This window comes from Balaenoptera ricei, chromosome 15 (genome assembly GCF_028023285.1).
Source record: "Balaenoptera ricei isolate mBalRic1 chromosome 15, mBalRic1.hap2, whole genome shotgun sequence".
Classification (NCBI taxonomy): domain Eukaryota; kingdom Metazoa; phylum Chordata; class Mammalia; order Artiodactyla; family Balaenopteridae; genus Balaenoptera; species Balaenoptera ricei.
The window spans coordinates 44,095,297-44,108,757 of record NC_082653.1 but is presented as its reverse complement, the minus strand read 5'-3'; the positions used below and the strand labels follow the sequence as shown (position 1 = coordinate 44,108,757).

Genomic DNA, 13,461 nt, shown 5'->3' with positions numbered 1-13,461 from the left:
CGGGAGCCCCGTGTCCCTGCCTCTCAGGTTATGAGTTACAAATGCAGTTGGAGCCCCCGTGCGCCCCGCATGGTTGTGTTTGCCTCTCCTGTCTCTGCCTGCGTTGTCCCCCCAGGGCGAACCTGAATTTGATGTTTATCATTCTCATGTCAGTCTTTATACCTTCGCAGCACGGATAGGGAAATGGACACACAGGTTGTGGTGTAGTCATGCTGTACGCAGGATGTGATCCAGCAGTGATGATAAAGGAGTTTCATTTGCACGTGTCAATGTGGGTGAATCTCAGAAGCCTGTGGTTGAGCAAGACTTGCGCTTCTTTCTTTTTGAATGTGTACTTTGTATACGTTCAAAACAGACGAATCCTTCAGGATCTAGGGACTTAGACTGTTTGATTTTGATAAAATGTCAGTATGTTACATGTTTTTCTTTTTCCTTCTCTTCGCTGATTTGTGTTGCAAATGTAGTTTTACCAGGATGCCGTGGTTTTGAATATTATGAGAAATGAAACCCATGGATTAAAGATTTAGTGATGATTGACACTTTTTGGGGGGGTGTGGGACAATACTTTTTACCTCTGTTTGATAGTTTATTTGGCAAGTTCTGATAATTTACAGTATCATGGCTGGGTCCTTCCTCTAGATTACCGATGTTCACTAATTGCTGCTGTCTTTTTCGGTTTACATTGTAGATTGCCCTCTTGGACTCTCCCACAGCCTTAAGCATGGAGGAGAAACTTCAGCAGAATGAAGCCAGAGTAAGTGATACCTTGACTTGTTATTTTTTTGAGAAAATCATAGCTTTCACTATTTTAAGTGCATACTTTTTAGTACTTGCTGTTTGAGACTCATTTTGTTTCTATATGACACTTAACACTCCGCCCGCCCTCACCCCATTTTTAAAGAAGCACAGCAGTTGACTTCCTGTGCATCTCGTGTTCTCTGTGACTTAATAAATGGGATTTGTCTGGCACACGATGGTTAACAGCAACTGAGATTCACATGTGGGCTGTCCCACATGGCAGTGCGGCAGCCCCGCCTTCGGGAGAGGGAGGCTGTGTTCACAGTGGTGGTCCCCATAGCCTTACCACGACCAGCGTGGAGCTTTTTGTCATCCTTTTACTTTCCAGAGGGAAGTGCAGCACTTGGGGAATCACTGAATACTCCCAGTAGATGCTTAGTTGATCTTAAGCGAGGTGGGATTTGAGGTGGGGGATGGGTGTTCCGGGCCGAAGCCACTGCTTGTGTGCTGGTGCTTTCTGAAAACTTAGTTGCATGGCTGATCTACTTCTATACTCTTTCTGTTTAAAAAAAAATAACCCTCTGTGAAAGGAGAAACAGCACTAATAACATTTTTGGAGTGGATTTTGTTCACTGTGCTGAATGGTTAAAACAGATTGAGAAAGAAAATTGGATTCTGTTGGTAGAGCTCTTTCAAGAATACACAATATGGAAGATGTAAATTGGATTGTAGTTAGGAACTTGTTGACACTTCCCTGCATAATTATGCTGATTAATTTGCTGATAATAGCATTAGTGAAAACATTAGTTTCTTAATCCCTATTTTTCTCTTGGCATTTTGTATTTTAGTACTTCAGATTCTCATTTTGAGGGCTTTGAAATGTCTGGATATAGTCTTAAATTGTTTCTTACTAATAGTTTTCAGGAATACCTAGCAAGTTAATAGAAACCAATAAACATTTTAATTTGAATGCATTATACCTGCTGGGACAGAAATGACTGCCCCTCTTATTCATAACATTTTCTAAATTTTCATCTAGTCTTTGCCGACCTTTTCAAATTGTTTGCCATCTGCTTGGCTATAAACCTTATCACCTGGTCACGTTGTTAGAGGTGGTATCAGACTTTGCATTTTTTAATTAATTTTATAAATGAAGATTATTTGGTTTAAGTTCAGTAGTGAGAGAAACCCAAGGCATACTTACGATTTGTTGAAAGCTAGATTATTTGATTGAATTGGAAAAGGATGAATTGGCTTCCGTTTCTTCAGGGAGAATTTATCTGTTGAAATGCCGAAGCATTTATTGTGAAATGCTTTGTGTTTCTCAGATAAAGTGCCAAAGAGTATCTGTTAACTGATTATTAGAAATTAGTAAACTCATCACCCCAGTCTTTTCCCCTTCTGTAGGGAGAGAAGGCGTAAGAATATTCCCTCTCTGAAAGCTTTTCCAAAACAAAAAGCCCGGTGACTTTTCTTGCTTTAGAGGCTGTGGGGCTGGCATCACTCAAGTGAGGAAAGGAAGGCCTCCTTGCCTAACCAGTACAAATGAGCAAAAATCAGAGTTAGAGAGGCTCAGTCCTGTTTCTTTTGTTTGTTCCAAGAACATGATAGGTTTGACATTAGTAACTAGTTAAGATATTTTATTGAAAACAATGGTAACGTAGAACTCCTGTAGTTGTTTGAGGTAAATTGAGGGGTAAAATGAATGCCCATCGAATGAATTCAGGTGGGTGAGAGGTGTTTTGGTTTTGCTCTGGATAAACCATCACCCCAGTTCCTCTATTTCTTGTCAGTAACGAACGTGGTCTTTTATGGAGGTTGCTGACTCACGCCCTTTCCATTTATATTACTTAATGGCCTGTGGGAAGTATCTTCCTCTTAGCAGTGAGAGTATAATCCAGTGTATTCTGTGCCTTCACTTTGACCTGGTTAAATAGGATAACTTACTGGTGGGAAGACCAGTCAGTTGAACTGGGATGGTGTCTGCTGTTGGATGGGTAGGAGGCAGGAATGCTGAAGGACAGGAGGGAAAAGGCCTTGGGAGGGTGTGTCCCCCTCTATGCCCCTCAGAGGTCACTTTCTTTTAGCCCTAAGTGTATTCATTTTACAGAATTTTCCATTTTTTTTCCTGCCTCTCAATCGGGTATCACTTTACTTCTTAATGAATCACTCACTAAGGTCATTTAAAAAGTTGTATGGAACTAGCAGAATATTTTCATTAACTTTGAGAAGCAATTTCCAGCTGTGCTGTGTTCGACAATGGGGCATATTTTCTCCCCTAAGTTACCGCAGACTGGAAAGAAGCTGATTTTTAGCAAAAGGTTTTTGCTTTTACTAAGAGTCAATTAAAGAGCCGCCTTTTTTGTTTTTTAAAGATAGAATGAGATTTATAAACCCTATTAATTAGCTACAAAAGCAGGTTATCTCCTAAAAGAAAACTGCAGTTTCCAAGGTGATTTAATCATCACATCTAATTAGAAAGTAAAGTAAATCACTATTTCTTAGGACCTAAAGTATAATCAGGAAAAATTAGCCCATGTAATGGGGTGTTGTCATCTTTGAACTTGTAATTTTGGTTAATATCCAAGGAAGCAGTTTTTATTGAAGTACACCTTGAAAAAGACTGCTGTAAAACTCTAGGCAACTTGACAAATTATTTTCTTTTCTTTACTTTGCCATGATGTAGGCTGTAGGGTAAGATCAGCTTGTTTGATTTATATTTGGTGATGGTTCTTTGAGGCATTGCTACCTAATTAAAAAAAAAGTATTGTACATTCTTCCATAATCTGTAAGAGTTTGGAAACTTTCTAGAAGAAAATCAAAGTAATTTTTTTTGTGGAGCAATTGCATATGTATGTTTTTTCTTTTAGGTTCAAGAATTGACCAAGGAATGGACAAATAAGTGGAATGAAACCCAAAATATTTTGAAAGTAAGGACTATTAAAAAAGTGTCATGATCTTACTGTGCTGGCTTAAGTAGGTAAAACTTTTTTTCTTTCTCCCTCAAAAATGGCGATTGTGTGCTTTGCTTAAGGTAAGATCAGTGGAATTGATTAGTGGCTTTTGGGAGGTTGGGACTCTGGTTTGATTTTGAAGAACTGGGAAAGCGAGCTATTAGTCATTAAAAGCTGTGTGTTTAGGGGCGATGCTGATACTTAAGGTATTTGCTCTCACTTGTGGAGTTTTTCCGTTTTTGAGTCAGCACATATTAAGTTCCATTTAATATTCAAGGGCACCCACTTTTGCCTTTCTGCTTTTGTTAAACCCAATATAAAAGCAATATGTTAAATAAAAAAAATACTTCTCATGGCAGTATTGTGGAATATGTGTGCATAGCGTGGCTAGACTTCAGAAATTTCTCAACTAGTAATTTCCTATTGGAATTTTTTTCTGTATGTCTCAAAGGCTAGGCAGTGATGGTCTGCATTTTTGGCAAGATTCATGGTGAAAAGATGTCAGTAATGGCCTCCGAGTTTCATACTCTGTGCTTCAAAACACACGTTTCTTTGTGGCCCCATTTTTTGCTGAGGTGGTAGGAAACTCGTGTCATCCGTGGAGGGTCAGGCACGTCAGGTTTGAGGTTCAGACTGGAATTTCATGCTTTGATAGCGTCTGTCCTTACACAGGAGAGAAGGTGATTCAGTGGTGATTGCTGAATCCTGGCTTTGTTTTTGAGGTCTGTTGAGGTAAAACTTTCCCAAAGGACAAAATCTCCTGTGAATATTGGCGAGGCTGGATAGATGAGGTTTAGCTGTGTGTCTTGGCAGAAGCCTGACTTGGACGCCGTTCGCTTGAAGAGGGGGCATCTGGTGACCGTTTCACGGGGGAAAACTTTTGAAGACCTGGAGCAGCCGTTGAGTTACTCTCTCTGAGAGTGGGGTCAGCATCATACTATGTAAAGTTTCCTTGTACCATTTAGGCAAGCTGGCCTGCTCTGAGGGGCTAAAAAGCTTACTTCTCATGAGTGGGGTTGAGCTGCAGTCCTCGGTGGCCATGGGTCATGATTGGTCCTGGAGATATTCTTTCCAGTTGCAGAAAGCCCTGCAGTTAAGTGAGGCTTCTGCGTCCAGACTTTTCTTTCCTCCTGATGATGATGGTAATGTTGTGTTATTTTGAGGTCCTTTCTCAGCGTTTGTTTTTTTGAGAGGTTTTCGTGCAGGAAACTGAGCGAAGACTTCAGTTGCATTTCTGAAGAGTCAGGTGGGGAATAAGCACCAGCAAATATGTGACTGTTTTCATCGTTTATGTTGTATCAACTTGGAGAAGTAGCGCTGCAGCCCCAGACTTACGTAGCCCAGCTGTTGGACCGTTCATGGCACCATGTCTACTTTCCTCAGCAGATTTGCCAGAAAGGGAGGACTGAAATCTGCTGCACGTAAGGAAAAGAGAAATCAAGTAGCTAGCTGTTTGAAAAGCCATTAGTATACGTAGTGCCTTTTAGCACAGAAGGCAACGCCACAGTGAATGCAGATGGCGGCCCATCTCTTCCGCCTGGTCTCTCCTTGTCACCCTGGTAGGGGTTTTACGACAGCCTTGCAGAGCTATCCACACTGAGTCACCATGGTGAACCCCTGAACTTTTTCTCATAATGTTATTCCGGGCCCTGAAACTAAATCCTCCTTCAATTCCAATTCTGTTTTTCATAAATCTTATTACTTTTATTTTTTATAACTTCTGAGATGAGAATAGAAAGGTGTTACGTGCTAGGTGTTAAAGGTTATGGGAAAGGCTAATGATATTTCAGATTTTTCCCTTCCTTTGATCTGGCAAGCCCTTTGTAGATTTCTCTGCTGGTATCTGTGTTTTAAATCTGTACTTGTTTTCTGCTCACATTTGATATTTTAAGAGCTGTCTTCATCTCCTGTTGGAAGACAGTGCCTGAGGCCTGAGGTGAAGAAGAGGGCTACTCAAATGTTTTTGAAAACATTCTTTGGAAATTGATGGGGAAAGGGATTGTTTTTCCATGAGTTTGTATCTGCGTGGTTTGTGTGATTCCCGTATTTTTGCTGTCTGACTTTTCTTTCATCAGCTCTTGTTCCAGTAATGCTGCATAGAACCCACTCCAACCCAGTGGCTTCAAACAACATTTATTTTCCCTCACTCACATGCACATTGGCTGGGGGTTGGCTGGGCTGGTCTGGCTGGGCTTGGATCCCGGCTATGGGCGGCTTCCAGGTCTGTTTCTCATTCTGTTGGACCGGCTGGTTGTCCAGAACATGACTTATGGTCACAGCCCAGGTAGAAGCAGGTGGGCCTGGTCTTGCAAGCACATTTCAAGCTTCTGCTTGTATCATGGCCAAAGCAAGTCACTTGGCTGAACAGAAAGTCACAGGGGAAGAAGTGTATTTCACCCATGAAAGGGCCGCGGCAAGGGTGTAAATGTATAATCCTGCTTTGAGACCAGTGGTTTAATAGACACGTGCCCCTGTTAAAATACAGATCTTTAAATTCTGGGAACTTGCTCTTCTACTGCATTTGCCCATGTTGTAGAGACAGGCTCAATGAAGCGGTAAATTCCCAGGATTATCTTCATCATCAGGGCCTGGTTGTTTACTCTGCAACTATATCATCCCTTCCAAGCCCCGAATCCTCAACATCCAAGGAGAGACCTTTGGGGAGAAGACTGAGAGTGAGACCGTCCGGGGGATGGAAGGGAGATACAGGGATACTTTGGTGCCTGTTGGCACAGTGAGAGCCTGCTTTTTTGCTTTTTCTTGCCCGAGCTGTTAGAGGCTCAGAAACCAAGGAGTGACTTTGTCCCCTTCTTTGTGATCTGGTCTGTGGCTTTCCTTGCTGGGGATGAGTGAAGGCCTAGGTGTGTTGAGTGGGGTGAAGAAGGGGTGAAAGGCGCTCGGACAAGAGGTGCCGGCTGTTTGCAGCCGGGCTGGTGGCACCATGGTGATGGTGCACGTGCCTTGGGCTTTGATCTGCCAGCTCCGTCTCAGGCTTCAGGTCTCTTTCTGAGTCACTGGTGGGTTGTGACACTTACCACAGTGCCACACACACCCTTGTCCCCAGCTTGGAAGTCGGGCGGATGGCAACCTGTTTGTTATACCCAGGTCGCAAGAGGTGATAAATTGCTCGGGGTTACGATACAAGTAGCTAATGGCAGTGGAAAGTGTGTTGATCTTGAGGAGACCTTTCTTAGGCAGGTAGGTAACGCAGGCTCTATTATCCTCTACAGTCTACGCTGTGTATGCACTCTCTTGCCCCTTAATCTACCTTCCTCATTGTTATTAATCTCCATTTCTATAAATTAAAGTTCAGACTCCCTTGCCTGGCCCCCAGGGGCACTGAGCTCCTTCTTGGCTCCATGTGTCCCGTCACAGCTCCGTCCGCCCCGTGCTCCCGGGCCCCCGCCCCAGCCGGCCAGGTGTCTCGCTGGTCCCTGTGCACACTGGGTGTCGGGTTTCTGGGGGTCTCTTGGCCTTTGCCTGTGTTGTTCCATCATTTGAGATGCTCCCCTCTCTACGCCTGTGGGATTCCACCATGAAGCTCTCTCTGATCGCTCTTCTCTCCCACTTACTGGATAGAATGATTTTGTTTTCCTCTGGCTTTTGTAAAGGCATTTCGTTCTGCCTTTGTCACAGCATTCACCATAATCGGAGTTTGGTGGTCTTAGTTTCTCCCCCTAAACAGGAGCAGAATCTGGGCAGGGACTGTCTCTATCATTCTGTGAACCAGCTCCTAGAACTCCGCTTGTCACAGAGCAGGCATACAGTGAAAACTTACTGGATTAAAGTAGTAACAAGAAACAAAAGCCAAAACCTTTGCATTAGTTTGCGGGTGCTGTCATAACAGAGCATCGCAGGCTGGGTGGCTTAAACAGCAGACGTTTATTTGCTCACAGTCCTGGAGGCTAGAAGTCAAAGACGAAGGTGTCGGTAGGGTTGGTTTGTCCTGAAGCCTCCCTCTCCCCTTGGCTCGTGGATGCTGCCTGCTCTCTGGGCCCTCACGTGGCCTTTTCTCTGTGTGCCTGTAGCCCTGGCCGCCCTCTGTGTCCTAATCTCCTCTTTCTTATAAGGACATTGGTCAGATTGGATTAGGGCTCAGGCTAATGGCTTCTTTTTAACAGAATTACCTCTTTAAAGGCTGTATCTCCAAACGTAGTCACATCCTGAGATACGGGGGCTTAGGGCTTCAACATATGAACTTCAGGGGGACACGTTTCAGCCCGTAACAACCTTGAACCGCGCAAACCTGATGAGCCGGTGGGAAAAGTGACACGGGGTGTTGTGCAGGCAGCGGTCTTGCCCTGGCGATGCTCCCGCCTGTACATTCCGTCCTGTTTGTCTCACTCCTGTTTGAAAGGCTCGTGTATGACTGTGTGTTCTTCATTCTTGGAAGGAACGTGGCTGCATTCCTTTTGATTATGGTCCAGTCCTTCATTTGGGTCAGTTAGACCTCTGCTGCTCAGTGTGTGGTTCCGGGACCAACAGCGTCGGCATCCTCTGTGAGCTGGTTAGAACTGCAAGTTCGCAGGCCCTACTGCAGACTTCCTAAGTCAGAATCTGTATTTTAATAAGATGCCCAGGTGATGGATCTGCACCTTACGGTTTGAGTGCAGGATCTGAAAAGCTGAGGAAGGAAAGGTGGGGCCGTCTTGGGCTTCTTTGCCCTCAGTTCCGTTTTTCCCCTTCTGCTCTGCCCTGTCTGGTGGGGAGCTGACTGTGTGGACTGCCTTTTCCTGAGTGGGACTCACTGTGTGAGGGTTGGAGGGAGAAACCAGACCTCGTCTGCACCGTTTTCTTGCGGAATCCACATGGCCCATCCCTGGTGTGGTGCTGCCTGGTGATGCAGCCCTGGCTTCCAGAAACACCTTCTCCCCTGTCCCTCCTACCCAGGGGTGATGCTGGTTTCCTCATCAGTTTGCAGGTGGCCTCACCATCCCCGTTGGCTTCCCAGCTCTTCCTTTAGCCAAGTAACCAGTTCCCTGTCTTAAAGCCCCCGGGATGTAAACGCCTGGTATTTCTGTCTGATACCAGAGTCTGCACCCCAACTCCTGCCGGGCACTGCCAGCTGCTCAGAGCCTGTGTTAACGGTACTCTTCTTTTTTGGTCTGTCTTTCTAGTGTCTTAGACTGCTACCCCAGCGTGTTTTTCATCCTGCTGAATTTGTCTTGAGCTGTGATAACTTGTGGGTCTTGGAACTTAATGTTGTGATAAATCCAGCTTCTGCTAGGCCTGGGGTCCGTGCATTCCCGAAGCCTTTGTGTCGGCTCTCCTTTCCCACGGCGTCAACGTGGCGCTGACTGCTTAGTGTTTGAAGTGGTGTATAAAGTGGCTACTTAATACCCCTCGTGTGTCCCTTTTGGCCTGACTTTTTATGGATCCTGTACGTCTTATTGCTGATGAATTTTTTCAAGTCATGGGGAGTCCCCCGATTCTTTGTCCCCTCACTCTCACTTTCTCTCACCCCACGCCACCCTGTATGCCCCTTTTTCGTTTGTCCACTCTGGACACGTTTTGGTTTCTCTGTTCCAGCGTTTTCTAAATGATTAAAATGAAACCCTCAGAGATATGTTATCTGACTTCCAAATAACTCCTTGAACCCTGCGCTTCAGGATGAATCACAGCGCGTGTGGACCTCAGGGGGCAGCTCTCCGGCGTCTGACAGGTGGTGCAGCAGAAGGGACCGCGGCTCCGTGCAGGGTCTGTCTAGAGCTGGGCTGCCGTGTGGCGCTCGGAGCCCCGAGACCGCGCTCTGTTGAATCCCCCAGCCTTGGTTATTCTGCTCAGTTTTTAATAAATAATAGGGTCTCTTCCTTACTGAAAACACATCCTTTGATTACTCTAGCGCTTGACTTGCTTTTGTGTTTTCATGGCTCTGCAAGGGGCATCCGACTGTGGTTTGGCATGGGGCGGGGGGGTTGGGGGGAGGAAACAGGCTGCCCACAGGCAGAGGATGTCACTGGAGAGGCTGGTTCTGGAAAAGTGAGTGATTTATGCAAGTATAAGTTGAAGTAAAGTGTTTTTTTTTTTTTTCCCAGACATTAATTAAATGGATTGTTTTTCTTATGGTAAACAATACTGAGTTGAATTTGGAGGATGGCGCGTATTTGAATCTACATTATGATGGGATCCTAATGCAAATGATTTCCTCTTAAATTGTGCTGGTGTTTTACTGTTCCTTCTCTGGGGAGCAGAAGAGGCAGATCCTACAGGCCCCTGGCAGGAGTGGGTCACACATTGATGGAAGAAATTTTTTTTTTTTTACTTTTTCAGAATGTTTTGACTAGTAAGAAATAGAGTGAAATGAAATTGGAATCCTTTACTGGCGTCAGATTTTCTGAGCTCGAATTTCATGGAGAGGCATACTTTAAACCAACTTATTTCTGTTTTATGATAGAATCAATCAGCTGAACTTTTGTCTCTGGAAGATTATGGCGTCCTATAAAACAAGTTTTTCCTGCTGTCTGCAGTTTTCCATTTTGTGGAGGAGACGTGTGTTGGGGAGGGTGATGGATTTGGAAGCAGCACTAATACCTGGGGCTGCTGCTCAGCTGGTCAGGTCTGTGGGCCTCTGGGTTCCTGCCGCCCAGGGCACTGGGGACTCTGGTTTCTAGGTAACCTACAGACAAAGTGATGGAGAGGTGACACTTTTTCTGGCCTGTGTCTCCTTTAGAATCAGTTCATCTTAACCTCTTCTTGGTACAAGAATTGAACCTGCGGGTAGCTCTAGGATAGAATTCTATTTATGGACATTGATTTTGCGCAGATTTTGGATTACGGAGGAGACATCTCCTCCTTCGTGACCCAGCCATGGGTCACCTTCCTTATTAGCAACCATTTGGGCATTTGATGGTTCAAAATTCTGACCTAAGACAGTCACGCATACTGTTTCTAGCTTTATGAGAAATTTTTTTGTCTCCCTGCTTTAATGCTTGGACTAATGTGAATGACTCCGTGTCTGTTTGAACAGAAGTCACCGTCAGTACCCCCATGTGCAAAGCCCTGTGTCTGTTTGTAGTGCATTCACACATACTGTCTCGTTGGCTGGTTCTTGATCTGAAGCAAGGGGAAAAAGATGTTATTGCACATTATATAGTACGCGGTTGTTAATTTGTTGACCTCTCATTAAAGTTAGACTCTGGCTGTTAATTGCCATCAGACTGTGTGTTCTCCTCTTTGTAAAGTTCTGCTCTTGCAGCTGTTTTTTAAGATGAAAGGCGAAATAATAAAGTTCATTGTTCTCTGAAACTGGGGTTTGATAATTAATAGGGGAGATGACTGTCAGCACCACCTCACTGGAGGTCAATGGAGAACGTGGCAGGGTCAGAGGCTAAGCGAGCTGTTCCCAGAACCAGCTCTGATGCTGTTAATAACGCCAAGCCTACCCTATTTTCCGCGGCAGTTTTCGTCTTGAAGGAGCTGCTCATAAATAAAGGTATTGCAAGTATATGTTGGTTCTTACTTTTGAATAACGTTTCTGGAGCAATAAGGCTCAGAGATAAGTCAAATGCGCCCCGTTAAATGTTGGAACCGTGTGATAAATTATTTTGAATACATACGGGATTTTCCTTCTGATCTTTTGCAGTGAGGCATGTACTCTGACCAGCTCTTACTGCATATTTATTACCACAGCCAGGGAGGAGAAGATTGCCTGGTCATATGGAAGTATGCTTTATGTGCACCTGAACTCACTGGGGGTGCCAGACTGTAGGAACTTGGTTTCGTTGTCAGGAAAGCTTAAAAAGCGACCATTTCATGGTACAATCAGTTTATTGTTCATGTCCCCCAGGAACATACTTAACTCACCTTGGAGGGGTCCTGAGAGTCGTGAGTTCAGAGAGGAGTGGGTGGAGGTGGAGAGAGCTGGTAGCGAGGAGGTGGTCCTTTGCCCGCCTGGTCTGATGACTTGTGTCTGTGCCTATTCTGACAGACACAATATGCACAATATGTCTGTGCATATTCGGTCCCTTTGAGCTTTCTGTGTCTCAGAACCTCACTGTAAGATGCAAACGGTAATGGTACCTGTCCTGTAAGGTGAGAACAGTGTCCGTAGTCAGTGTTGTAAGCATTATAGTAATGTTAGCCAGTTTTTCCTTTTTTTTTCTTATTGAGATGTTATTGACACCTAACATTATATTAGTTTCAGGTGTACAGCGTAACGGTTCACTATTTGTGTATTTTGTGACGAGATCACCACAATAAGTCTACTTAATATTCTTCAGCATAATTACATTTTTTTTCTTGTGATGAGAACTTTTAAGATCTACTCTCTTAGCAACTTCCAAATAATGCAATAAGTATTATTAACTATAGTCACCATACTGTACAGTGCATCCTCAGGACTTTATTTTGTAACTGGAAGTCTGTACCTTTTGACCACATTCACCCATTTCATTTCATATACCTCCCCCTCTGGCAACCACCAAACCACCGATCTGTTCTCTGTATCTGTGAGCTCAGGTTTTTTTAGATTTAACATATAATTGACCATTTTTCTTACTTGTTTCATTTTCTCCAAATCCATCCTCTTATATGTGAAACTGGCTTGACAGTAATATATGTCTTCTCAATTGGTCAGAAAAGCCAGAACTTGTGTATATGCAAACTTTTAAAAGTATAGTTTTATGCAGCTACAACAGGGCATTACTCATAAGACATTTTATCATATAGTATTTTATGTTTGTTAATTTTGAATAACAGAAAACCCAATTCCAAACTGGCTTAAATGGTAGAAGAGGAGTGGTCAGGCGGTAGGGTAGAAATTAGGCACGGTTTGACCAGGGCACTGGCTCTGGTTCTCTGGGACTGTTCTTGGTTTTGCCTTTTTGGTGTAATGACTTCATCTTCAGGCTCTCAGAATGGCCAAGTGAGAGCAGCAATTATAGCTTTATATTTACCCATCACACCATCTAAATTCAGAGTCTGGGTTTCAGAGTCTCCAGCAAAGTTCTGAGCTTCACACTGATTGGTTGATGCATTTGTGAACCAATCCCTGGGGCCTGGTGCTGACTGGCTTAGGCCTGGGTTATCTCCACTAATCACTTTGATGAGAGAATGGATTACGCTGATTGGTTGAGACAAACCACCTTTGAGCTGGAGTGAGGTCAGGCCCATTCACTGCAGCTGCTGTGCACCGTGGGGTGGGCTGGGGGCAGGCGAATCTTGGTGACACCATCCCTGTTTTCCGCTGGACGTAGAACCTGGTCACTTAACAGTAGTGTGGAATATATTAAATGCAAACAGAAGATGCAACTTAGTTGAAGTATTCTTTTATTTCTTAAGAGAAAATATTTTCAAACACTTCCTTTATGACTCAGAAGTCCTGTATTCAGGTGGAAGACTATGTGAAAGGGCCCCTGATTATCTGTACCATGGTGGGAACATTCCATACAGGAGAAATCGCTCTTCTCTGGTGTTAGAATTGAAGGATGGCACACAATGAATTCCACATATTTAAACACATTTCTCTTCCCTTTTTCAGGTCGATTATGTGATTTAAAATGAGCTCTGAATGAGCGTCTGTTCTCTTCTTCAGCTTTTCGTATGTGGTTTTGAATTTGGCTTAATTTCCCGTTGACCCCTTTAGCTTGATGCTTCCCAGCCCAGTCTGCCTAGCAACAGTTGCTATGAGTGGCGAGTTGGCACTGCCCTCCATTTGTAGCACAACAGCAGGTTTTAGGAGATTACTGTTCCTTAGCATCCGGGTTGATTTTGCCTTTGCCTCATTTAAGGATGACCATTGTTTCTCTTAACTCCAGGCAGTAGAACTCCA

General features: G+C 44.1%; 1 protein-coding gene across 2 annotated transcripts in view; it reads left to right on the top strand.

Annotated features, from left to right (window-relative positions):
* KIF16B (kinesin family member 16B) overlaps positions 1-13,461 on the top strand; it is a 302,268-nt gene that overhangs the window by 63,235 nt on the left and 225,572 nt on the right. For both annotated transcript variants that reach the window (XM_059897339.1, XM_059897338.1), the window contains exons 11-12: positions 689-754; positions 3,609-3,668. In XM_059897339.1, coding sequence (XP_059753322.1) covers positions 689-754; positions 3,609-3,668 — 126 coding nt within the window. The remainder of the gene's footprint in view (positions 1-688; positions 755-3,608; positions 3,669-13,461) is intronic.